Below are 24,738 nucleotides of genomic sequence, written 5' to 3'. Positions count from 1 at the left end.
CCACGTATCTTTCAGATTGCAGCACAGCTTCTTACCACTAGGCCACCAGAATTCCCTGCTCAGTGCTTAAGGATATATATTTTCATAACAAAATGGCATTTGCTATCTCTAAGCTACTGACTTATCTGGTTCCCCTCAAAAAATAAGCTTTCTCCTACAGTAGCTTGGGTAGCTTAATGGGAAGGAAGGAACTGCACTACCAGTGCAAAGGTATGCGGTTCCAATCCATCAGAGGCTCCAAGGAAGAAAGGTAACCAATCTCCTCCTGTGTGTTTAACACCTCTGGAAACTCACTGGAGGGTCAGCTGTGGGTCATTTCAACTGGATGATACACAACCACCACCACCACCTATGTTAAGGATTCCCAGGACCCCACAAGCGGTGTGTGCTTGACTGCTAACCTCAAGGTCAGTAGATCAAATTTACCCAGCAGTGCTGCGGAAGAAAGGACTGGTGATTTGCTTCCATAAAAGTCAGAGCCCAAACCATCCTAACTAGGAATTCGGCTCTGTGAACACGAGTTGCCATAAACTGAGTTGGAATCAACAGGAACAGGGTTTTTTTTAAATTTTTTGGTCTCTGGGTTGTGTTGTTTTTTTTTGGGGGGGGGGTATATTTATTTAAAATAAAACAAAAACTTCACCTGTTGTTCAACACAGGGGTAAGAAAATAGACCTGAAGAACAGGTCAAACCTCTCCCCTCGCACTTAATCAGATCTGGAGAAGCTGCTGAACTCCCCTGTGGCTTAGTTCTCTTATCTGTAAAATGTGGGATAACAGTAGTAGCTACTTTGCAAAGCTGAACGATGATTTAAATTACAGGGTTTTTAGAAGGACTGAAAGAACTAATATACTTAAGGCAATAGGGACAGCTCAGCCTACAACAGGTATTAAATAAATGTGAGCTGTTATTACCATTGAAGGCTGGTTTTGACTCTGTGTGATGTTCACTTTTCAGGCTTGCTATTCAAGAAGACAAGCTTTATTGTGCAAATTGTCTGATATTATAATTATTACAATAACACAAATACTATCATAATTATAATATTGCAATTATTGTACAATTATTTGTAATTCTTATAAGGCAAGCTCTATTGTACCAATTACAGAGACAGCCAGGCCCCCTGAGGTCTGAAGTCAGCCCCTTCCTAGACCCTGCCTCACGCCTGCCTCCTCCCCTCTCCTCTCACTCGTGCATGTCATGTTGGCAGAGCTTTGCTGTGCCGGGAGCAGCGTCTAGTTTGGCATGCTGCCACGCCTTTGCTTACACAGACACCTTCAACAAAAATGCCCCTTCAGTCTGTGCTTATTCCCCTAAACCAGACTCACCCCTAAAGGCTCAACTGAAACACCACCTCTCCATGCAACCCCATCAGCATGTTGTTGTTAGGTGCCTTTGAGTAGCTTGCGACTCATAGTGACCCTATGTACAACAGCCCTGAAACCTGCTCTATCCTGTGCCAACATTATCGTCTCCGACACATCTACCCTAGTCACTGAATCAAATCATCTCATCAAGGATCTTCCTCTCTTGTGCTGTCTCTCCACCCTCCCAAGTATGACATCCGTCTCCAAGGACTGGTTTCTCCTTACAACATGCCCAAAGTACGTCAGATGAAGCTTCAGAATCCTGCTCCAAGGAGCAGCGTGGCTTCACCCTCTCTAGGACAAACCTGTTTGTTCTCCTAGCAGTCCATGGTATATTCAACACTCTTCTCCAGCACCACAGCTCAAATACATCAATTCTCTTTCTATCATCCCTAATCATTGTCCAGCTCTCTGATGCATAGCAAGTAATTGCAAAAACTATGGCCTGGATCAAGCACGCCTTAGTCTCCAGATTAACACTGTTGCTTTCCAATACTCTGGAGAGGTTCCTGACTGCATACTTTCCCAATGCAATCCGTCTTTTGATTTTCCGACTGATGATGCCAAGAGAATTAACTGTGGAGCCAGGCAAATTAAAACTGTTAACTCTCTCAATCTCTTCACCATCCATCATGATGCTGCCAATTGGCCCAGTGGTGATAATCTTTGTTTTCTTGATGTTGAGCTTCAATCCATATTGAAGGCTGCAGTCCTTGACTTTCTGTAGCAAGTGCTTCAGGTCCTCCTCAATTTCAGCAAGGAGGATTGTGTCATCTACATAATGCAGTTGTTGGTGACCACTACTGTAGAAGAAGCAAGGGCCGCATGGGATGGTCATATCTGACCTTTATCAACTTCACAAGGAGGAAATGTCCCTGGCAGCAACACCAACAACACAAAACCAATTCCCGTGAGGTCAGAATTGTCCCCTACGCTCCCACACTTCTTTCTTCTCATCCCAACACCAATCTTAATGATTTACTGGGTCCAAAATTTGATGTGATAGCTCACAGACCACACAGAACAGTATCAGGGAAGTCAAAAGGCTATAATTCAGATTAGGAACAGGATGCAATCACTCAGTGAGGACAGCTTCCAAATTGTGTTTGCAGGCATCTCGGCCCTGAACGTCACAGCTTTAGGCCAGTGTAACAAAGCACTCAGTCCTGCCAGTTATGGCTCTCCCCACCCCAGTGCTCCAACAAACTTGGACAAAAGGCTCTTAGCCCTGGTTCAACAGGGTAGCACTCCCAAGGTCTGCTCCGTCTCACATCAGGTCTCTGGTTCTCCTTGCGGCTGCTCTCACTGCTGATCCTGTAGGGCCTGGTCCCAAAGGACACCCAGCATTCTCTTGCTTCTTCTTTGCTGATGGTCAGATTCTCAAATCTGCCATTGAGTCTGCCCAATTTAGTGGAGACTAGCCAATCCCTTTTTGGATAGGCTAACACACCCTATTCAGATATTCCCACCCATTCATCTGGCACAGTCAAGTTCGATGGCTAGGAAAGTCATTTTGAACAGTAAATCCTTAAAGCCACAGCTTCATTAACATTCATTGTAAGTACAGCTCAAGAGAGTATAATGGGACCCATCTTTATTGTGGACATTTGACATTCTCCACGTTATTTTACAACAGGTGGGATGAGCTCTCTGTGCAGTGACCGGTCTTCAGAGCATGTGGCACCACTGTCACCTGTGTCTCAGTCTCCTCACCATGACAGCAACACCTATGGGCTTCCTCGGAGACACACGTGGGCTGGGTCAGTTCTCACACCTGGCATGATTTTCAACCTCAGGTAGAAGTGCACTGCAATGTAAAAAAATTCACTCCTCCAACAAGTGTTCTATGCGCCAACGCTGTGTCAGGCACCACGGCAGTGGACAGAGGACACAAGGAACAGGTTAGCTGTGCTTGAGGCTGCCCACTAAGCCCTCCATTCTCACCCTCTCTCCTTCCCAAAATCTCTCAGAGGAGCTAGAAAGGGGGCAGCTCGGGGTTGGTCATAGTCCTTAGAACTTCCAAAGCTCTAAAAGAGGATTCAGGGAGAGAGATCATGTCAACATTATAATACTGTGAGTCTTTTACTGGCACTGCTACACCTTTTAAAAGGCTTAGGACACTAGAAAGCCATCCTCATCCTTAGCAAGGCTCAAACTGGCCAGTCTACACCAATAATATCTCTAGATCCAAAGACATCAGGGGTTGCTAGGGAAGAAGGGCCAGAGGCAGGAGGATAGGGCAGGAGGAAGCCTGGACAATCACTGCTTATTGTTCTAGCTATGCCTTTTGGTCTGTAGCTAGCAAGTACATCACTTTTTTTTAATTATCTGTATATATGTATGTTTTAAAGTATTCCTCCCTGTGCAAATGCCAGTGTTGGAGCCATAGAGCAAAGTTTTTCTCTCCTACGTAAAGATCTGCCTTCTCACACTCAATTGTTCTCTTTCCCTCCATGCCCACAGCTGTGGGACCCCAACAGATCGCCAGTGACTCCATGCTGACATGGACACACAGGCAGCGTCAGATCAAGGAGTGGTATGAAAGCTTGCTCCAAGTCCCCATCCAGTCCCCTAGTCACCTTCCTAAACGGTACACTTCCACCTATGAGTAGGGGACAAGCAGATGGGGCCTGAGCAGCACTCTGGGCATGCGCTGTCCACACCTCCTGCACTAGCTGCTCTCGAGGTCAGCTCCAAAGTAAACAGAGCTCTACAGGCTCCTTCAGATTTAAGTGAGCACCAATCATTCACCCCTGACACAAGGAGGGTCCACCGGGCCAGGTCCTGCATTGCTGCACCATATCTGTCATGTGACACCACTATGCAGTCACAGAAGCCCTCTGGCTCTCACAAAGTGCTATTGATTATCCTTTCCAAATCGGCTGTCTCTGAATAATGCCCTCACATGGCACCTTAACAGCATCTCACCTTTACCCCTTTCTTTGTGCCAGGAACCTATGAATCCTCCACAGCCTGTTCACTCCAGACAGACCCCTCCAACTCACTCAGAGATATTGATCATCCATGCTCAGGGTGCTGGGCCCCTGCAAACCCATCCCTAGGAATATCCTCCAAGAAGCACATGGGCACGTATGCCAGGGATACATAAATGCTCATGGCAGGAGTAGCTGTAATAGCCCACGTATCCATGTACAGTGAATGACTCAACCAATGATGGCATGCCCATGCAATGGAATATTACACAACGATGAAAAGTGCCCTTAACAAGCAACAACACGGAGGATTCTCACAATCACACTACTGAGCAACAAGTGAAGTAAAAGATTCATGAATTATGAGTCCATATTAAAAAATATGGCAAATTAAGCTAAGTTTAGGGGTGAGAATATAAGGGGGGAACCAAAAAAGGAAGAAAATTTCATCACAAAAGTTAAGGCAGTTAATTCTAGAGTTAGAGAGGTGTCTATCTCCATGAACATAAGAACTTCATTTAAAACAACCTCTGATTTACACACTGTTGGTAGGATTGTAAAATGGTACAACCACTCTGGAAGAAAGTTTGGTGTTTCCTCAGAAAGCTAAACATAGAAATTCCACATGACCCAGCTATTCCACTGCTTGGAATATACCCTGAGAATATGACAACCAAAGCACAGAGAGTTGTACACTGGATAACTCTAGTCCCCACTAAAAGCAGGAAGGAGCTCGAGTAAGAGAATTTCTATCCATCCCCTGCAGATAAACTCTCAGCTGACTTTCCCAGGTGAGAGGCAGGGAGCTGAGGATGCAGGACCCAGGGCTCCCAGCCTACCAGACACACAGGTTAGACAGAGAAGCTGCCGCAGACACGTCAGACAGCTCATCTGAGGGCTGCCCATGAAAGCGCCTCCATCCTGCACATGTTCCACACCGGGCTTTGCCTGGTTGGACCTCATGGCTGTCCAGGCCAGAAACGCCACAGCAAAACAAACTTCCCACCAGGTGCCAGCCCCCTCAGCTCAGACTACTGAATGCATGTGGACAAGAACTCCCCCTACACACACACCAAGGCCAAGACCACCACTCTACCAGGCCCAAAAAACTCTTGTTATTCCTCTGTGTGTGCGTGTGTGTGCGCATGTGGGTGGTAGAGCACTTCAAGCATGTGTGAAGCATGAGTTGTACACGTGGATGAGAGAGACCATGAGAGAATGTGTGTGTTTGTGTGTGCACACATTCCTACATAAGTGTATGCATACTTGTATCCCACACAAGAGTGGGCACTCAGCACCTTCCAGCAGGGTACACACAACAGACACTCAATATACCAGCTGAAAAAGGAGTGAGAAAGGGAGCTCTGGTGGCCTAGTGGCAAGAAGCTGCATTGCAATCCCAGAGGTATGTGGTTTGAATCCACCAGATGCTCTGCTGAAGAAGGGGGGCAATCTCCTCCTGTACCAGTCAGATCTGATTTGACGATACACACAAAAAATAAAAAAAATAAAATTTAAAGAAAAAGGAGTGAGAGCAGTTTCTTAACCAAGACAAGAGGTTCTGATTCCATGAGCCTGCATTAAGTGCTTCCTAACTACTAGATTGAAAAGGTAAGGAGACAGGACACACCCCTAATTCACTCCCTGCCTGATTTTGAACCATGTAGTGTTTCTCTGCTCTCTTCTGAGGACTGCTTCCTGGTCCAAGTATAAGTTTTGCATAAGCAAAATCAAGTGTTCTGGGATTCCCATTCTCGTCAAGGTTAACCACAATTTGTTGTGATCTACAAAGTCAAATATCTTTGTATAGACAATGAAACACAGATATCCCTCTGGTACTTTATGCTTTCTGCCAAGATTCATCTGACAATAGGTCTGTCTTGGAGAGGGTAGAACCAAATTTTTCCTTGGAGGTTAGGATTTTGAAGCTCTGCCTCACATACTCTGGACATGTGGCCAGGAGGGACCAATCCTTCAAGAAGGACATCATGCTCGGAAGGATGGAGGGACAGTGCAGGAGAGGAAGATCCTGGATGAGATGGATTGATACAGTAACTGGGGCAATTAGGGGAGGTGTATCAGAGTTAGTGAGACTGGCTCAGGACAGGACAGGCTTCAGAGCTATGGTATATAGGGTTGCTATGAGTCACAGGCAGACAGAGAGAGGTAACTTGTGGTTGCTGTGATGCCAAACACTGTGACAATGATGAGTCAAATAATGGTAGTCCATGAAGGACAGTGTTTGGTGGAGCTCCCAGATTAAAACAGGCTTGGAAGCAGGAGTGGCATCCACTTCCGAAATAGCGTGCCTCTGAAAACTCTATAAACTTAGAGAAATGATGATAGTTATACAGGTGTTCAGATCTTTCGTTCATAGGGTTACTATGAGTCGTCCATGACCCAATGACACTTAACAACAACAAGAAGTACTAGATAAATCCTTTAGCTCACAGCAGAAGCCACAGGACCAAGGCCACTGGGCTCACACAGGAATATAAGTGCAGGAAATGATCTGGACAGGCTGAGGCCCCTATCTGGCCCTGAGGTTCCCACACCTTGGAAGGGCCTTGGGAAAGCTCTCTGGTGGGCTGGTGACAGGGCGCCATCTGCTGGTGAGAATAGGAGACACGCGCTTGAGAGCCGAGAGAAGAGTTTTCCCTCTCACTAACCATTTATTCATTTGCTTATCTATTTGGACAGATTCAAATGAGTACGGGATAGGGTTGCCTGTAATCTCCACAGAAGCAGATTGACAGAACTGGTTCTTGCACTGTGTAGGTTCGAACCAGTAACCTGTGAGTTCTCAACAACTGATGGTACATTTCTTCATCCATAGTGTTCAAGGGTCTTCCCACTTGATAATTTTGCAGTAGTACTTGACTCAAAGACAATCAACAACAACAACAACCAGGCTGTGCACGTCCTGGGGACACTTACTGTCCCTCTTTTACATGCATACATATACTTCAGAATCAAGTTCCAAACTGTAGCCAGGGATTCCCAAATTTCAAGAATTACACAGGGGTCACGCTACCATGCAGACTACCAGGCTCATCCACAGAGATGCTACCGTGCCAAGTGCCAGCAGAGTCCATGGACAGGCATTTTTATCCAGTGCTTAGACGATTCTAATAGGAGGAAAGCCTTGTGACCCTGGTGTAGGCAAAGCTTTCTTAGATATGGTATCAAGATTATCTATCTATAAGAGAGGGAGCTCTAGTGGTGCAGTGGTAAGAAGCTGCACTGCAATCCCAAAGGCATGTGGTTCAAGGCCGCCAGCTGCTCTGTGGGAGAAGGATGGGCAACATCCTCCCGTGTGATTAGTGCCTCTGAAAACCCGCCAGAGGTTCAGCTAGGGGTTGGTTCCAACTCTGTGTTACACAACAACATCTACAAGAAAAAAATTATAAATTAGGCCTCACCAAAATTTAAAACCTCTTCTTGTCAAAAGATACTATTAAGATAATGAAAAAAAACAAGGCACTGGTTCAGAAAAATACATATCTGATACACGACTCGCATTCTGAAAATACAAAGAGCAAATGTAATAATGAAAAAAACAAGCAATTGTTTTTTTCTGGGCAAAGGATCTGAATGAACAGTTTACCAATGATATACATGTGGAAATTAAATAAAAAGATACTCAATAGCATTAATTCTTCAAAGAAATATAAATTCAAACTAGATAGATGGCATCAGAATGTAAAAATTTTTAAAACCTAGTAAATGTTGACAGCAGACCTTTGGTGGCCTAGTGGAAATGAACTGAACTACCAACCCAAAGACTGTTGTTGTTAGGTGCTTTCAAGTTGTGTATAACTCACAGCAATCCTATGGACAACAGATCTGAACACTGTCCTATACTATGCCATCCTCATCATTTGTGACACACTTGAGCCCATTACTGCAGTCATTGCTACAGAAAAGCATCTGGTTGAGAGCCTTCCTCTATTTCTGTAACCCTTCACCTTTTGAAGCATGGTAATATTCTTCAAGGAACAGTCTCTCCTAGCAACATGCCCAAAGTATGTGAGATGAAGGTTCATCATCTTTGTCTCCAAGGAGCACTCTGGTTGTACCTCATTTGTGACATTTTTGTTCTTTTGGTAATCCATGGAATATTCAGAACACTTCTTCAACACCGCAGCTCAAAGGCATCAATTCTTCTGTCAACTTTATTAATGGTCCTGCTCTCAGATCCATAGTAAGTGAACAGAAACATCATGGTCTGAATCAGGCACACCTCAGTCTTCAAAATGACATCATTGCTCCTTAGTACTTTAGAGAGGTCCCTGACAACAGATTTACCCAAAGTAATGTCTCCTGATCTCTTGGCTGCAAGTACCAAGGGTATTGATTGTGGATCCAAGTAAGATGAAACCATTGACAATTACAATCTTTTCTCCATCTATCATAATGTTGCCTATAAGTCCAGTGGTGAAAATTTTTGTTTGACATTGAGATCTAATCCATATTGAGGTCAATAATCTTTGCTCTTCTGCACCAAGTACTTCCAGTCCTCTTCAGTAAGCAAAGTTATGTCGACCGCATAATGCAGTGTGTTGATGAGTTTTCCTCTGACTCTGATGCTACAATCTTCACAGAGTTCAGCTTCTCAAATGATTTACTCAGCATACAGTTTGCATAGGTATGGAGAAAGGATACAACCCTGACACATGCCATTCTTAATTTTAAATGATGTATTGCTTTCTTGCTCTGTTCAACAACAGCTTCTGGGTCTATCTAGACACAGGTTTTGTGTGAACATAATTAAATGCTCTGGGGATTCCCATTCTTCAGCGCGGGCACAGTAGAGCATGTGATTGCTAACTCAAAGATAAGTGATTTGAACTCACCAGCTGCTCCTTGGGAGAAAGATGGGCATTCTCCTCCCATGTGATTTACAGCCTCTGAAAACCCACTGGAGGGTTGGTTCTGACTCAATGGCACACAACAAGTGCTGTTGTTGTTGTTATGTGCCATCGAGTCGTTTCCGACTCATAGCGACCCTATGCACAACAGCTCTAAACCCTGCTCTATCCTGTGCCAACCGCACCGCCTCTGACACACCCATCCCGATTACCCCAGTCACCGAATCAATCCATCTCATAGAGGGTCTTCCCCTCCTGCGCTGTCCCTCCACCCTCCCAAGCATGATGTCCCTCTCCAAGGACCCGTCCCTTCCTGGCAACATGTCCAAAGTATGTCAGACGAAGCCCCAGAATCCTTGCCTCCAAGGAGCAGCTTGGTTTAATCCTCTCCAAGATGGATCTGTTTGTTTTCCTGGCAGTCCATGGTACATTCAGTGCTCTTCTCCAGCACCATAGCTCAAAAGCATCCACTCTCCTTCTGTCCTCCCTAGTCATTGTCCAACTCTCTGATGCATAACAAGCGATTGCAAATACCATGACCTGTATCAGGCGCACCTTAATCTCCAGAGAGACACTGTTGCTCCTGAGTACCTTTGAGAGGCCCCTAACGTCACCTTCCCTTGGAGACAGCACAACTAAACTTAAGAGACACTGGTCAAAAGAAAAATGTCAGCAGTCAACAAGTGCTAGGACTCTCAAAAATGGTTTGGTTGTGGTGTCATTGGGTGCCACGGACTCACAGCAATCCTATGAACAACAGATCGTAACCTGGCCCTCTCCTGGGCCATCCTCACAGTTGCCACCATGCTCAAGTTCACTGTCACAGTCACTGAGTCCATTCATCTCACTAAGTGTCTTCCTCTCTTTCATTGACCTTCTACCTTGCCCAGCATGATGTCTTTTTCCAAAGACTGGTCTCTTCTGATAATGTGATCAAAGTATGTGATAAAATGTCACCATCCTCACCTCTGGTTCCACTTCCTCCAAGACAGACTTGTTTTTTTGGCAGGCCATGAGATATTCAGTTCTCTTCACTAACACCACAACTCAAAGGCATCTTCTTCAGTCATACGCTGCCCAATTTCCATACGCCTATGAAACAAATGAAAGTACTACACTTTGGGTCAGGTGCACCCTAGTCTTTAAACTGATATCCTTGCTCTTTTTTACTTTGGAGAGGTCCTTGACTGCAGATTTTCCCATCGGAGCACGTCTGTTGATTTCAGGCAGCTTCTTTTCTATTTACCAAAACATGCATATTTGTTTTGTGATATTTGTACGCTTGTTTGTTTTCAAGTTTGCTATAACAGTTTGGTTGTTGTTAGGTGCCATCAAGTCATCTATGACTAACAGTAACCAAGTGGAGGACAAATCTGGACCCTGTCCTGCCCTGTACCATCCTCATGATCTTCGTCCTGCTCAAGCCCACTGTGGTAGTCAATGTGTCAATTTATCTAGTTGAAGATCTTATTCTCTTTCTCTGACTATCTTTGCCAACATGACGTCTCCAAAGATTGGTTCCTCTTGAAAATACCTCCAAAGTAAGTGGGAGACAGTTTTACCATCCTTGCCTCTAAGGAACACTCTGGTTGCACTTCTTTCAGAGAAGTCCTGTTTGCTCTTTTGGTAGTCCATGCTGTAGACAATACTCTTCACTAACACTACAACCCAAAGGCATCAAATCTTCTTTCATCTTCCTTATTCATTGTCTAGCTTTCAAATGCATAAGTAGTTACTGATAAACACACACTTAATAATAAAAGTCAATAATTCTTAAAACCAACTATGAGATAGCATCTCACCCCAGCAACAATAGCAAAGTTCAACAGAGAAGCAAACAACAAATGCTGGCAAGGTTGTGGCGAAATTGGAACCTTTACTCACTGCTGGTAGGAGTGTAAAATGGTACAACCACTATGGAAGGTGGTTTGGTGCTTTCTCAAAGAGTTGAAAATAGAAATTCCATTTGACCCAGCAATGCCACTACTGGAAATATACCCTAAAAAAGGCAGAACCTTCATCCAGATATATGCACACCCATTTTTATTACTATGTTATTTACAACAACAAAGAGATGAAAGCAATCCAAGTGCCCATCAACAAATGAATGACAGAAAAAACTATGCAGTACTGAAAAACAATGAACTCATAAAATATTACACAACATGGGTGACCCTGGATGACATTATGCTGAGTGAAATCTTTCAGTCACAAAAGGACAAATACTGCATAGCACCACTGTTATAAAGCAGGTCTGATATGGGGGTTTGGGAGGAGAATAGGGTAAGAATGAACAGATAATGAACACTGCACTGGAACAGATTAAGGAAAGAACTGTTTAAAATGAATATATGATTAGGCATTATACGGACGACAACAGCCCAGAATAAGAGATACATCTTGGTAAAGGGGACTTGGGGGAAGGGGGATGTAGGTAAATTGTTCAACAATGAATGAATATTTTTTAAAAAAAAGTGAACTGGGGAAAGGGAAATGGAGGGGGGGTAAAAATGTGCAACAAAGAATGAAAGAAAATCTAACTTTTCTGTAAACTTTCATTAAATTCACAATTAAAATAAAATTTTATTTTTTTGAAAAAAAGCTGATGCTTGGAATGTCCTGGAAAAAAACATAGACAGGACACAAAATACTTCAGAAAAGATGCAAGGAGGTATTAAATGTGGCGTGTCCAGCACAGCAGCCAGGCTTCAGCAGGCTTGGGATAAAGGCTGGCCCCTTCCTTCCCAGCATGTGTTGGTCCCTCCTTCTCCCTGTCACAGCCTTCTCAATCAGCCCCTCTGCAGTCACAGCAGACCTGGGTCCCCCTCTCTGTGGGGAAAAGTGGATGCAGGGCAGTCTAGGCTGACAGTCCATGGTCCCACTGTATTCGGTTTCTTTTTTTTCCATTTTTATTCATTGTTGCCCAATTTATTCACCCTTCCCCAGCCCATTCTGAAATGCACCCTTTGTTCCAGATTGTTGTTACACACACACACACACACACACACACACACACATCCTAATTATATATTCCTTTCAGACAGTTCCTTCCCCTCATCTGTTCCAACGCAGTGTTCATTATCTATATCCACTCTTTCCCATTCTCTCCCCAACTGCCTCATGTCTGTCCTGTTTTATAATGGCAGTGTTGCGCGGTATTTGTCCTTTAGTGACTGAGATATTTCACTCAGCATAATGTCCTCCAGGTTCTTCCATGCTGTGTACTGTTTTACGAGTTCGTTGTTTTTCAAAGCTGTGTAATATTCCATTGTGTGAATATACCATAGTTTTCCATTTATTCTTTTGCTGATAGGCACTTGGGTGGTTTCCATCTCTTTGCTATTGTGAATAACGCAGCAATAAAGATGGATGTGCATACATCTATTTGAGTTTTGGCTCTGGTTTCTTTAGGGTTTATTCTCAATAGTGGCATTGCTGGGTCAAATTGAATTTCTATTTCCAACTTTCTGAGAAAGCACCAGACCACCTTCCATAGTGGCTGTACCATTTTACATGTACTCCCACCAGTAGTGAAAAAGAGTTTGGATCTCTCAACAACCTCGCCAGAATTTGTTGTTTGCTGCACTGTTGAACTTTGCTATTGTTGCTGTGGCCCATTACCTTCTGAAACCAAAAGGGCAGGGTAAGGTCAAATAGAGACCCCTCCAGGTTATGAGGCCCCAGAGAAGCTCTAAGTGGCAAGAGAGTTTTCTAGAGAGAACGAGTCACCAATGGGCAATGAGAGGACCCAGGCTGAGTACAGTACTGGGTGCAAGTATGGAAGAGTTTAGAAGATGATGCTGAGGAAGAGTGGGAGTCGGGGGAGGAAGCTGAGGAGTAGGCTAGAGCCAGGTGGAAAGGAGCCCACTTCTTCAAGGATGAGGAAGCTAGGAGCTTCGAGAAGGGCTGGGATCCAAAGCTCAGGTTACAGCAGGAGAAAGCCTAAACCCACACCCACCTCTGGTGAGAGGGTGAGATGTGCAGCGTTAACTCCCTGGGTAAGGTGAGAGCTAGTCGGTAACTGAGCTCCCAGCTTGTCCCAACCCAGCTCTCCCTCTGCAAAGCAGCCTACCCACCCGCCTCTGGGCCTGTGTACAGTGGACACTGGGTGGGGAGGGGCGGGGGACAGTAAGAGGGGAAGAGAGGAACCCATTCACTCCCAGGGGCAGAGGCTTACAAAATAGCTGTTCCCAAAACTCTTGTCTATTGTTGTGACATGCTCTTTATTTCCACCTTCCTTAGAGAATTAAAATCATCTCCTCTTGTAGATTTCTCTAATTATAACATGCTTATCATAGAACATTTAGAAAATGCAGAATCACAGATGCTAAGCACAAACAACTTGTACCGTGCTGGGACCTAATTGATATGTTTATGTAGATACAGCTTAGCATCCTTGATTGTTTTTTTCCTTCCCAAATCATGTCATACATGAGAATCCGCTAATCTTCATTCAGATGTTGTTATGTGCCGTCAAGTCGCCTGTAACTCATAGTGACCCTAAGTACAACAGCCCTAAACCCTGCTCTATCCTGTGCCAATTGCACTGCCTCTAACACACCCATCCCGATTATCCCAGTTACTGAATCAACCCACCTCATAGAGGGTCTTCCTCTCCTGTGCTGTCCCTCCACCCTCCCAAGCATGATGTCCTTCTCCAAGGACCTGTCCCTCCTTAAAACATGTCCAAAGTATGTTAGATGGAGCCTTAGAATCCTTGCCTCCAAGGAGAAGCCTGGTTTAACCCTTTCCAGGATGAACCTGTTTGTTTTCTTAGCAGTCTATAGTACATTCAATACTCAGCACCAGAGCTCAAAGGCATCAATTCTCCTTCTATCCTCCCTAGTCATTGTCCAGCTCTCAGATACATAGCAAGTGACTGCAGGCACACTCAGATATACAATGAAATTTTATACATCACTTGTTAATGACTATATAACTTTGCACTTATAGCTGTAACAAAATTTATTTAAGCAATTTTCTGGTGCTACTTCAGATTGTTTTCCATTTAAATGAGAACCCTATTGAGCTACTTCACCTATAAGACCTAGTCCAATCAAGTCCCACCTCCTCCAGGAATACTTCCTGGACTACTGTAACACTAAGCACCATCTCCCACCTTTGAATTGATCTGGTGGTGGCTTAGTCCGTAGGGCCCTGCACTGCTCACCCAAAGGCCACACTCTCTGGTGGTTCGAATCCACCAGCAGCTCTGGGAAACAAAGATGGGCAATCTGCTCCCCATCTGCAACCTCATGGAGAGTCAGCTACGACTTGGTTCTGACTTGACAACAGTGAGTGATTGTGGCTCAGAAGGATCCCATGTGTCAGTCACTGCTCTCTGACTCGTCTCCCTGTGGGTGGTGCTCTCTGACTCATCTCCCTGTGAATGGGGGCACGGCTCCAGGACTGTGCTGCACGCACACATTGCTGGGGGCTCCCGACCCATCCTGCACAACTGACCACCCAGGAGATGCCTAATGTCTGCTAACTGCTTAGAACTCAAGCCTCTCAGATAGTAAGACATCTATCCATTCTATCTTCCTAAAGTCCAGGATTATAGGCACCAGTATTGGTCCAGTAGGAGGCTTAGCTTCCTGTCTGGCTAGTGTCATTCAGACGGGTGACCTGCTGGAGGGACCAGCAGGTGTGGAGGAGGATGGGGTGACAGGGGCAGCCTGCTGGGCAGGGTGCTGTAGACAGCGGGTCCCAGGTAACAGCAGTGACTGGATGGGCAGGAGAGGCCACCACAGAGAACAAACAACTCATTTTCCTCAGAAAATGCAGAATCATATTTTCTAACACCTTTTCTTTCTTTCCAATTTCTCCTACATGTGTCTACACATATTCAATAGCATTGGTTCGAAGTACAAAACTTTAGGTTAGCAGATGCTCACCAACAGCTTACACCACTCAAGCATATGAGCAGTATTTTACTATATTCATATTAGAGTTTAAAAAGAGGTTAAATCGGTCTCCCTGTTGCTTTAAACTAACCCTAGGGACACAGTCATCTCCACTTGACAATCATAAACTTTGGCTAAGATCGCCCATGGCTACAGGGTTTACTCCTCTCCACTCACTCGAGCTTTCCAGTGCTGATACCTCATAACCAATCACGCTCATGGCACGAAGGACCCAGGCTCTATAGCCAAAAGCTGAGGTCGGGACTCCAGGCCAGAAGGGGTCCAGAGGTGTCTAGGGCCTGACTTGGTTTCTGAGGTGATCACATCCTCTGGAGAACATCCTGGATGCCCTATGCTCAGCTTCGGTTCACAGGAACACCCCCTGACCCTGGCCTTGATCTGCAGAGGCTTCTGGATCTGCAATCGTGAGACTCCTCAAGGTTCTCCACCAGCAGGGAACCATCACTGGTCACCACCCCATGCCACAGACACAGCCCCGTGGCAGCCCCTCCTGCCCATCCCTCCTCAATCCTGTTCTTAGAATCACTCTCCACAGCACCCCACCAAGGAAGCTGCCCCGGACTCCCTGGTCTGAATAGCCCTCTCTGTGTTATCCCCCCACTCCCTGCCTCCAGTCCCTATAGCACTTTACATCTGGATGAGGCTCAGCTGCAGATATGCCCACCTCCTCCAGATGTTTTAAACCTCCAGGGGGTTCATTAAGGCCTGGGTAGAACAGTTTGTGCTCAGCTATGTAACTGAAATTCTGAATCCTCTCAGACGACTCACAGAAGAAAGTCCTGGTGATCTCCTTCCATGAGACTGCAGCCACTGAGAAGCTCACAAAGCACAGCTCTGCTCTGGCACGCTCGTTTGGGTCATTCTCTCCAGGGCTTTGCTGATCTGCACACAAGACCCCTTTGAAGGTAATGGGAAAGCTGTCTCAAGACCTGGTTAGCTGAAACCTGGAGTAGGGAGGTGTGGAGGCTGTAAGGATTTCGGACCAAGGCTCCACCCCCAGCCTTTGAGGATGAGAAAAATTAAAAATAATAGCTGCCATTAAGTAATTGAGTTCACTGCATGCCAAGCACTTTACAGACATTCCCATTACCCCAACCTGATGAGGCATGTACAACCACCATCCCGATCTTACAGATGAAGAAACCAGGATTCAGAGGGATTAAGCAATCTGCTAAGGTCCCAGGCCCAGAAGTGGCAGAGTGGAGACTCAATGCCAAGAGCTTATAAGCCACAGTCTGGCTCTCAACCACCATATTAGTGCTGGAGAGCCTAGAACATGGGAGTAAAGACAACCATTCTAGTGACAGGCAGAAGACTCCAGAATACCTTTACTGAGGGGTCACAATTACCTGCACACAAACTTAAAGACTCTCCTCAGAGCCTTCCCTCCAAAATAATTCATGATTTTCTGGTTTGCTGATAGAGGATATGCCTCTCCCACTTCCCAAGTTAACATCTTCCATGATACCACGCTAGGCCCTGGGGGCAGGGGGGTGTCAGAGGTCCCAGGGGTCTGAAGGAGTACTAGAGGTGAAAGACAGCTAAGGGAGGGTGGGGCTGGGCTGAGGGCTTCCTGGGAGCTGTGGTGGCCAAGCTCATCCTGAGAGCTGAGTGCCCCTGCATTTTGGGGCCACCACCCTTACCTTAGGAGCCCAGACACACTGCCCAAAAGAGGCTCTTTCTTCTAGTCCTAGGTCTTCAGAGTAAGCAATGACCTCTAGAAGAATATTCCCTTGTGTGACAGTCACCCTTCCCCCTATACCACACAAATGCCTGTTAAATTCCTCTCCCTGTGCGAAAGGTGCAGGTCAAATCCCACCCAGTCTGTCATCATGGTCACCTCCAAGGCAGAACTGTGTTCCCTCCACTGGGTCCCCACAAATCATCTATCAGACACACATTCAAGTGTTGTGAGGGTCTCTGTCTGTCCATCTATCTCTTTCACACACACAGAATGGCTATACTGTATGTCCCACTCTCCCTTACATGTAGCTGATAGCCAGTGAGTGTCTACTGAATGCAGTTAAGGAAGGTGACCTGTTGAAACACTTCGGGCTCTTGTGTTAACTGCCGAGGTTAACACATGATGAACAATTCAAAGTAGAAAATGCATAAGTCAACTTAAGCAAAGTTGTGGAGGGCAAAGGGGCCTCCTGGCTGTGGGATCTCAAAGACGCTCCCTGTGCCTACCACCTGCCACCTCCTCCCCCTCATCTGAAAAGCCAGGCTGATTGTGCTGGAGGCCATCACTCCGGCAGGGGAGGTGGGGAAGAGGAAACGGTGTGCAGCCAGTCCCTGCTCCTCATTCCCACCTGGTATGTGTGTGCACACAACACACACACACACACACACACACACACACACACAATCAACAGTCCAGTCCAAGGGCAAGCAGACAGACCTCAGGTGGGCTGAATCCTCTCATTCACTGCTTTTCAAACCTTTCTAACCACAGCCTGTAATAAGAAGTATGTTTTATGCTGGGGCTGGGGGGCTGGGTACACACAAACTAAATGCTAGGTGCCACTGAGTCACTTTAGCTCATAGTGACTCCACAACAGAGTGGAACTATCCCACAGGGATTCTTTGGCTCTGATTTTTATGAAAGCAGACTGCCAGGTCTAAGAGAGAGAGAGAGAGAGAGCAGCTAGGCAGGTTCAAATCACCAACCTTAAAGTTAACAGCTGATTATTTAAGTGTTTGTGCCACCAGGGCATCTTAAACTAAACACAGTTGCCATAAAAGTGCCATGGAATACTTCTTATGATGAAGGAGGGGTGCAGACTGGTATCTCCTTTCACCTCCTCTTCCTATTTCACTTCTGAGCCAATTCCACAAAGCCCAGCGGGGCGCGCACGCGGGCTCAATGGGGCCTCACTCACCCAGGGTGTCGGAGCCGCTCTCCACCGTCTCATTGACCTTCCGAGCAACTCTGGCCACGGCCTCCCCCATCTTCTTCAGCATGCAGACAAGGCTGTCCGGCTGCCAGCCCCGTGGCTGGGCTGCTGCTCACAAGGGGGCCTGTGCCTGGAGAAGATGCAGGGCCATGAAACATCCACCAGCCAGGTGACCTACCCGCGTGCCCACCCCACGTGTCCTCCTCCCCAGGGAAGCAGGCTGCCAGGACAGCCCCAAGCCACTCACCTCTGCCAGAGGAGGCCAGAGCCCAGGCCACATCCAGCTCAACTAGGAGTCTGCCTGTCAGAGGGTGGGGGCAGTTGGGCCCTACTGGTTTCCTAAAAGGATGGACATTTGTGACCTCACCAGACACAGGGCCTGGCCTGCGTGCATAACCAGTGGAGTGAGGACTCAGGTGTGTGACTCACTCAGCAGATGTAGCAGTGGGAGGAGCCAGGGCACAGCCAACTGTGAGAGAAAGCCACGTCCCTTGATCCATGCCTCTAAGCCGGCACCTTGTCCACAGTGCTCTGGGACAACTCTTCCAAGTCCCCCACTCTCCCACTCTCCTCCACCAGGCTCCTCCGCGCAGGAAGTGGGAACAAAAAGTTACTTAAACCAAAGCCCCATCCGGACAGAGTTCACAGTCTGACAGGCAGATGAGCTCTAGAAACCCCCTTCCCACCAGCCATGTTATCCTGCAGGCCTAGCGGTACGCAGAGTTCTGGCGCTAATACTCAAGGGGCAGAACGAATCCTGGTGCTGGCACCCAAGGGGCACGCAGCCTGGTGAACCCTACGGAGTGCTTCTAGCCTGCACACATGGGGTTACGAGGAGTGATGATAAACTTGATGGCAACCAGCAATAACAACAACAACATCAAGTCAGCCCAAAGTTGGTTTCTTATAAAAGCCACCCACTTAGCCAAACGGGAGTCCCAATGTCTTCATCTGAGAAGAGGCCTATCTTTCTGGGTTCAACCAGGGATTAAACAAAAAGGTATACAATCCGTCTAGCGCAGGGCCCAGGATCCACAGGGACTCAGTGCGTGCTAGCTGAGAGGATACCAAAGTGCCCATGTGGATGTGACACCTGGATCTCATCCCATTTGAACAGCAGTGGAGCTATAGATGAGCAACTCAGCTCATTCCTTAAGGAATGTTTAGAATCTCCAGCTCCTCACCTTCAGGAAGTCTTCCCTGATTGTCCCGGCCCTTTCTTCCTCCCTCTAATTTCAACAGTCTTAACATGAGCCACTTGGATTGTTTATAAGCTTTTGTATAGAGAGGGAGAGATAATATGGAGATTTATATATATAATGGGTCTATATTGTATCTTCCCTGTACCTTACAACACATGTTGTTGTTACGTTGTTAAGTGCCGTCAAGTCACAGGTGACTCATAGTGACCCTGTGAACGAAAGACCTGGCCACTTGTATAACTTTCATCCTTTCTCCTGGTTCATAGGGTATCTGGAGGCAAGCTATTTCAGAAGTGGATGCCACTCCTGCTTCCAAGCTTGTTTTAATCGGGGAGCTCCACCAAACACTGTCTACAACGGGTAACCATTATCGCATTTGACACATCAGTGTCACAGTGTTCAGCTTCACAGCAACCACGAGTTATCTCTGTAAAGCAGAGTAGTTGTTATTATGTGTCGTCGAGTCGTTTGTGACTCATAGCGACCCTATGTATAACAGCCCAAAACCCCGCTCTATCCTGTGCCAATCTCACTGCCTCTGACACATCCATCCCGATTACCCCAGTCACTGAATCAATCCACCTCATAGAGGGTCATCCCCTCTGGCGCTGTTCCTCCACCCTCCCAAGCATGATCTCCCTCTCCAAGGACCTGTCCCTCCTTGCAACATGCCCAAAGTATGTCAGACGAAGCCCCAGAATCCTTGCCTCCAAGGAGTTGCTTGGTTTAATCCTCTCCAGGATGAATCTGTTTGTTTTTTTGGCAGACCAGGGTACATTCAATACTCTTCTCCAGCACCACAGCTCAAAGGCATAAATTCTCCTTCTGTTCTCCCTAGTCATTGTCCAACTCTCTGATGCATTACAAATGATTGCAAAGACCATGGCCTGTATCAGGCGCACCTTAGTCTCCAGAGAGACAACGTTGCTCTTCAGTACTTTAGAGAGGTCCCTAACTGCAGACTTTCCCATTGCAATATGTTTTTTGATCTCCTGACTGCTGGTGCCAAGAGTGTTGACTATGGAGCTGAGCAAACTGAATCTGTGAACAATCTCAATCTCTTCGCCATCTGTCCTGATGCTACCAATTGGTCCAGTGGTGAGAATCTTTGTCTTCTTGACATTGAGTCTCAGTCTGTGCTGAAGGCTGCAGTCCTTGACCCTCTGCAGCAAGTACATGAGGTCCTCCTCAGTTTCAGCAAGCAGGGTTGTGTCATCTGCATAACGCAGATTGTTAATAGATCTTCCACCAATCCTGATGCCACAATTCTCCTCATAGAGCCCAGCCTCCCGGATAATCTGCTCTGCATAGAGGTTGAAAAGGTATGGAGACAGGACACATCCCTGGCATACATACACCCTTCCCAATTTTGAACCATGCAGTGTTGCCCTGCTCTGTTCTGACTACTGCCTCTTGGTCCAAGCATAGGTTTCGGATTAGCACGATTAAATGTTTTGGGATTCCCATTCTTCTCAGAGTCAGCCACAGTTTGTTATGATCCACACAGTCAAACGCCTTTGCATAATCAATGAAGCACAGATAGACATTCTTCTGGTATTCCCTACTTTCAGCTAAGATCCATCTAACATCAGCTACAATACCACAACCCCTTCTAAACCAAGCCTGGACTTCTGGCAGTTCTCTGCTGATGTGCTGTTCCAGTCGTTTTTGGATAATCTTCAGTAGAATCTTGCTTGCATGTGAAATCAATGATGCTGTTCTGTAGTTTCCACACTCAGTTGGGTCACCCTCCTTTGGAATGGGAACAAATATAGATCTCTTCCAGTCAGTTGGCCAAGTGGTTGTTCTCCAGATTTCTTGGCACAACTTGGTGAGCACATCCAGGGCAGCATCTGTTAGCTGAAATACTTCAATTGGTATACCATCTATTCCTGGGGCCCTATTTTTTGCTATTTCCTTCAAAGCAGCTTGAACTTCTTCCTTCGTCATCATAGGCTCTTGCTCATATGTTATTTCATTAATTTCTTCTGTATCTGCCAATTCCTTTCGCTACAATGACTCAGTATATTCCTTCCATCTTCTTTTAATACTTCCTGGATCATTTAATATTCTGCCTAAGCATCCTTGATTATAGCAACTCCAGGTTTGAATTTGTTCTTCAGTTCCTTGAGCTTAAGAAATGCTGAGCGAGTTCGGCCCTTTTGATTTTCCGACTCTAGCTCCTCGCACATTTCACTGTAATATTTTGAGTAGAGTAGTAAAATATCAATCTCTATAAGCATCAATAAAGGATAAAATTTCATAAAGTCAATCTCCCATGCAGAAGAATTACAAATAATTCATGTAACTACTCCATCCTCAAGGAGACATAATGAACATAAATTAGATGCTCAATTAGTATCCCTTCAATGATGATAAACAGCCATCATTCGGGTTTCAAATCCAAATATAGGTCAGTTGTCTCTTACAATAAATATAAGGCACCATCTAAAGGAGAAACATAAAAAATCCATTGCAATCCTGTCATAACTGGGTCATAGCTGACTCTCCAGCGGGTTTTCAGAGGCTGTAAATCACAGGAGAAGAGATGGCTCATCTTTCTCCCATGGAGCCACTGGTGGATTTGAACCACAGACCTTTGGGTTAGCAGTGCAACTCCCCACCCACTAAGCCACCACCAAAACTCCCTTTGGCATAAATTCAAATGCCTCCATTTTAAAAGGATAAGGAAAACAACTGTATATGGTTCTTAAGGTGCTAAGGAACGCTAGAAACATCTTCATCTGTATTTATGACAGAGAAGGAAACTGAAGCATAGAGACAGGTTAAGTGATCAGGTCAAGGTCAAAGTGAATAAATGACAATTAGCAAGCCATCCCAGAATCCCCTGGTAGAGCAAATCACTACTATATACTCAAAAAGGTCAAGGATTGTAGGCTTCACTGAGGATTGAAGCTGAACATCAAGAAGACAAAGATTCTCACCACTGTGTAATTAATTAGCAGTACCATGATAGATGAAGAAGAAATTGAGGTTGTTAGCAATTACAGATTGCTCAGGTCCACAATCAACACTCTTAACACCAGCAATCAGGAAATCAAAAGACGAATTGCATTGGCAAAATCTGCTGTCATGGACCTCTCCAGAGTGCTGAAGAGCAACAATGTCAGTCTAGAGACAAAGGTGCACCTAATTCAGGACATGGTCTTCTCAATTACTTGTTATTCTTCAGAGAGCTGGACAATGACTAAAGATGACATAAGAATAGATGCCTTCGTGTTGCAGTGCTGGAGAAGAGTCTTGAACATACCAGGGACTGCCAAGAAAACAAATAGGTCTGTCTTGGAAAGGGTGAAACCAAGTCTCTCCTTGGAGGCTAGGATTTTGAAGCTGTCTCACATACTTTGGGCACATGGCCAAGAGATACCAGTCCTTGGAGAAGGACATCATGCTCAGAAGGGTAGAGGGACAGTGTAGGAGAGAAAGATCCTGAATGAGATGGATTGATACAGTATCTGCGGCAATGGGGGTTGATGTGTCAGAATTAGTGAGACTGGCTCAGGGCAGCGAAGGGTTCAGAGCTGCTGTACATAGGTTTGCTATACATCGCAGGTGTCTCAACAGTACATAACAAAACTATACTATATTGGTTCTTTTTTTTTTCCTTTTTTTTTTTTTAGCCCCTTGTTCAGAGTCAACAAGACCCCGGGAAGGGCCTTTGTATTTAAGTTGGTTGTTATGCACTCTGCTGTGATGCTGAACCTTGCGTTACTGGGGTGTCAAATGCCATAATGGTAGGGGAGCTCTGGAGGCCTAGTGGCAAGAAGCTGCACTGCAATCCCAGAGGCGCACGGTTCAAATCCACCAGATGCTCTGCCGGGAAAGGAGGGACAATCTCCTCCTGTACCTGTCAGATCCTATTTGACAGTACACACACACAAAATAATAATAATAAAAAAATCTAAAAAAAAAAAAGGCCATAATGGTTACCCATGATGGACAGTGTTTGATGGAGCTCACAGTTTAAGACAGTTCTGGAAGCAGGAGTGGCATCCACTTCCTACACAATATGCCTCTGGAAACTATGAACTTTAATAAATGTCGAGTTCTAGAAAGGCTTCAGGCCTTTTTGTTCATAGGGTCGCTATGAGTCATGCTTGACTCGATGGCAATCAACAACTACTACCTGAAAAGGTGGTTCAAACAAACCCAGATGGGTGTTCTAGGTAACACAGCCATTGCAGGGCAGACAGTTAAGAAAGGGTGGGAACTGTGGCAAGATGGATTCAACAGCTTTACCAAGTTGCCTTTAAGATCAACTCCCTTGGGGGAAAAAAAAAAATCAACTCCCTTGGTGAAGTCGAAACAATGTCAATCATTTTATAGACAGTACTAAGTACTAAGGTGGGGAGGTAAATTAGCTAGATGACAAACAAGAATGTAGTCCAAGACTCTCCTAAGACCCTTCCTTGCTCCATTCCTAATATCCACAACATTCATCATCAATAATCACATTTACTTAGCATCTACGGAGAAGAATGAGGAGGAAGGAATTAGGTCTGTGATTCTGATAAGGAAAAGCTTTCTGAAGAATAGCACTGAGACAACGTTGACCTCACACAGACATGGAAGGGAAAATTAATCTTGACACTGCTCAGAGCCCATGCCCAAACTCTGATAGCATTTTCTAGGGTCATTTCAATCGGCACTACACCTGCAATTCTATTGATTGCCACAAGGTGGAGATGGTGGTGTCATAGGCATGGAGCACAGTACTGAAAACCAACGACATTAAAAAACTTCACTCAAGGCGCTGCGGTTTGACAGTGGAGGTGCTGGAGGGAGGTGCGCCTGCGCGCAAGTCAGGGGTCTGTTAGCAGGGCGGACTCTAGGGTCGCAGGCCCGCCCCGGGCTACCCGGAATCACCGGTCTTCCGCCGAGCGGCGCGGGAGACCGGACGGCTGGCTACATGGCTTTAGGTCAGTGAGGCCTGCTAACACCATCACCACCTGGCACGACGTCTCACGACCCCAGGTTAGGGCTCTGTGCCCGTCATCAGACGAACCAGGCAGGTTTTCTATCAGATGCCCCAGCATAATGTTGCTGAAAACACTGTTCCCTGCATATAAAGTACGAGATAACTTGGTTAGAAACAAGTGGCTGGTGTTTAAAACTGAGGATTGTCATAATTATTTAACCTAAGTCCTGTCTTGATAACCTCACTCTGGGTTCTACCAAATCTATAACCATGAAAATTTTGCTGGTTTTTTACTTTGACAATACAGTTATAGATGACAATACTGACACCTCCATTGTAAAGTGTGCACCCGAGAAAAAGCTTCCTGTTCAGCTGGAAAATTCTTACCAAAAAGGATTTTGGACAGAATTTATGGGCAGAGTCTTTAAATATCTGGGAGAAAAAGGCATACGAGAAGAAGAGATGAAAAGAGCAGTGACATCAATACCTTTTACTCCAGGAATGGTGGAGCTTTTAAGCTTTATAAGAAAGCATAAGGATAAATTTGATTGTATCATTATTTCAGATTCAAACTCCATCTTCATAGATTGGGTTTTACAGG

The 24,738-nt window shown here is 45.7% G+C and overlaps 2 protein-coding genes across 2 annotated transcripts in view; one reads left to right on the top strand and one right to left on the bottom strand.

Moving 5' to 3' along the window:
- The window catches only part of LRRC20 (leucine rich repeat containing 20), a 146,227-nt gene extending 128,164 nt beyond the window's left edge, over positions 1–18,063 (bottom strand). The window contains exon 1 of the mRNA XM_006888978.1: positions 17,982–18,063. Coding sequence (XP_006889040.1) covers positions 17,982–18,063 — 82 coding nt within the window. The remainder of the gene's footprint in view (positions 1–17,981) is intronic.
- Positions 18,064–24,407: 6,344 nt separating this feature from the next.
- Positions 24,408–24,738, top strand: part of LOC102862158 (pyridoxal phosphate phosphatase PHOSPHO2-like) — a 7,843-nt gene continuing 7,512 nt past the window's right edge. Inside the window, exon 1 of the mRNA XM_006889043.1 lies at positions 24,408–24,728. Coding sequence (XP_006889105.1) covers positions 24,408–24,728 — 321 coding nt within the window. The remainder of the gene's footprint in view (positions 24,729–24,738) is intronic.

Source organism: Elephantulus edwardii, unplaced genomic scaffold (genome assembly GCF_000299155.1).
Source record: "Elephantulus edwardii isolate Elephantulus edwardi_28Jun2011 unplaced genomic scaffold, EleEdw1.0 scaffold00074, whole genome shotgun sequence".
Taxonomy (NCBI): Eukaryota; Metazoa; Chordata; class Mammalia; order Macroscelidea; family Macroscelididae; genus Elephantulus; species Elephantulus edwardii.
Note: the sequence above shows the minus strand (reverse complement) of the source record. Positions and strands in the feature narration are given on the sequence as shown.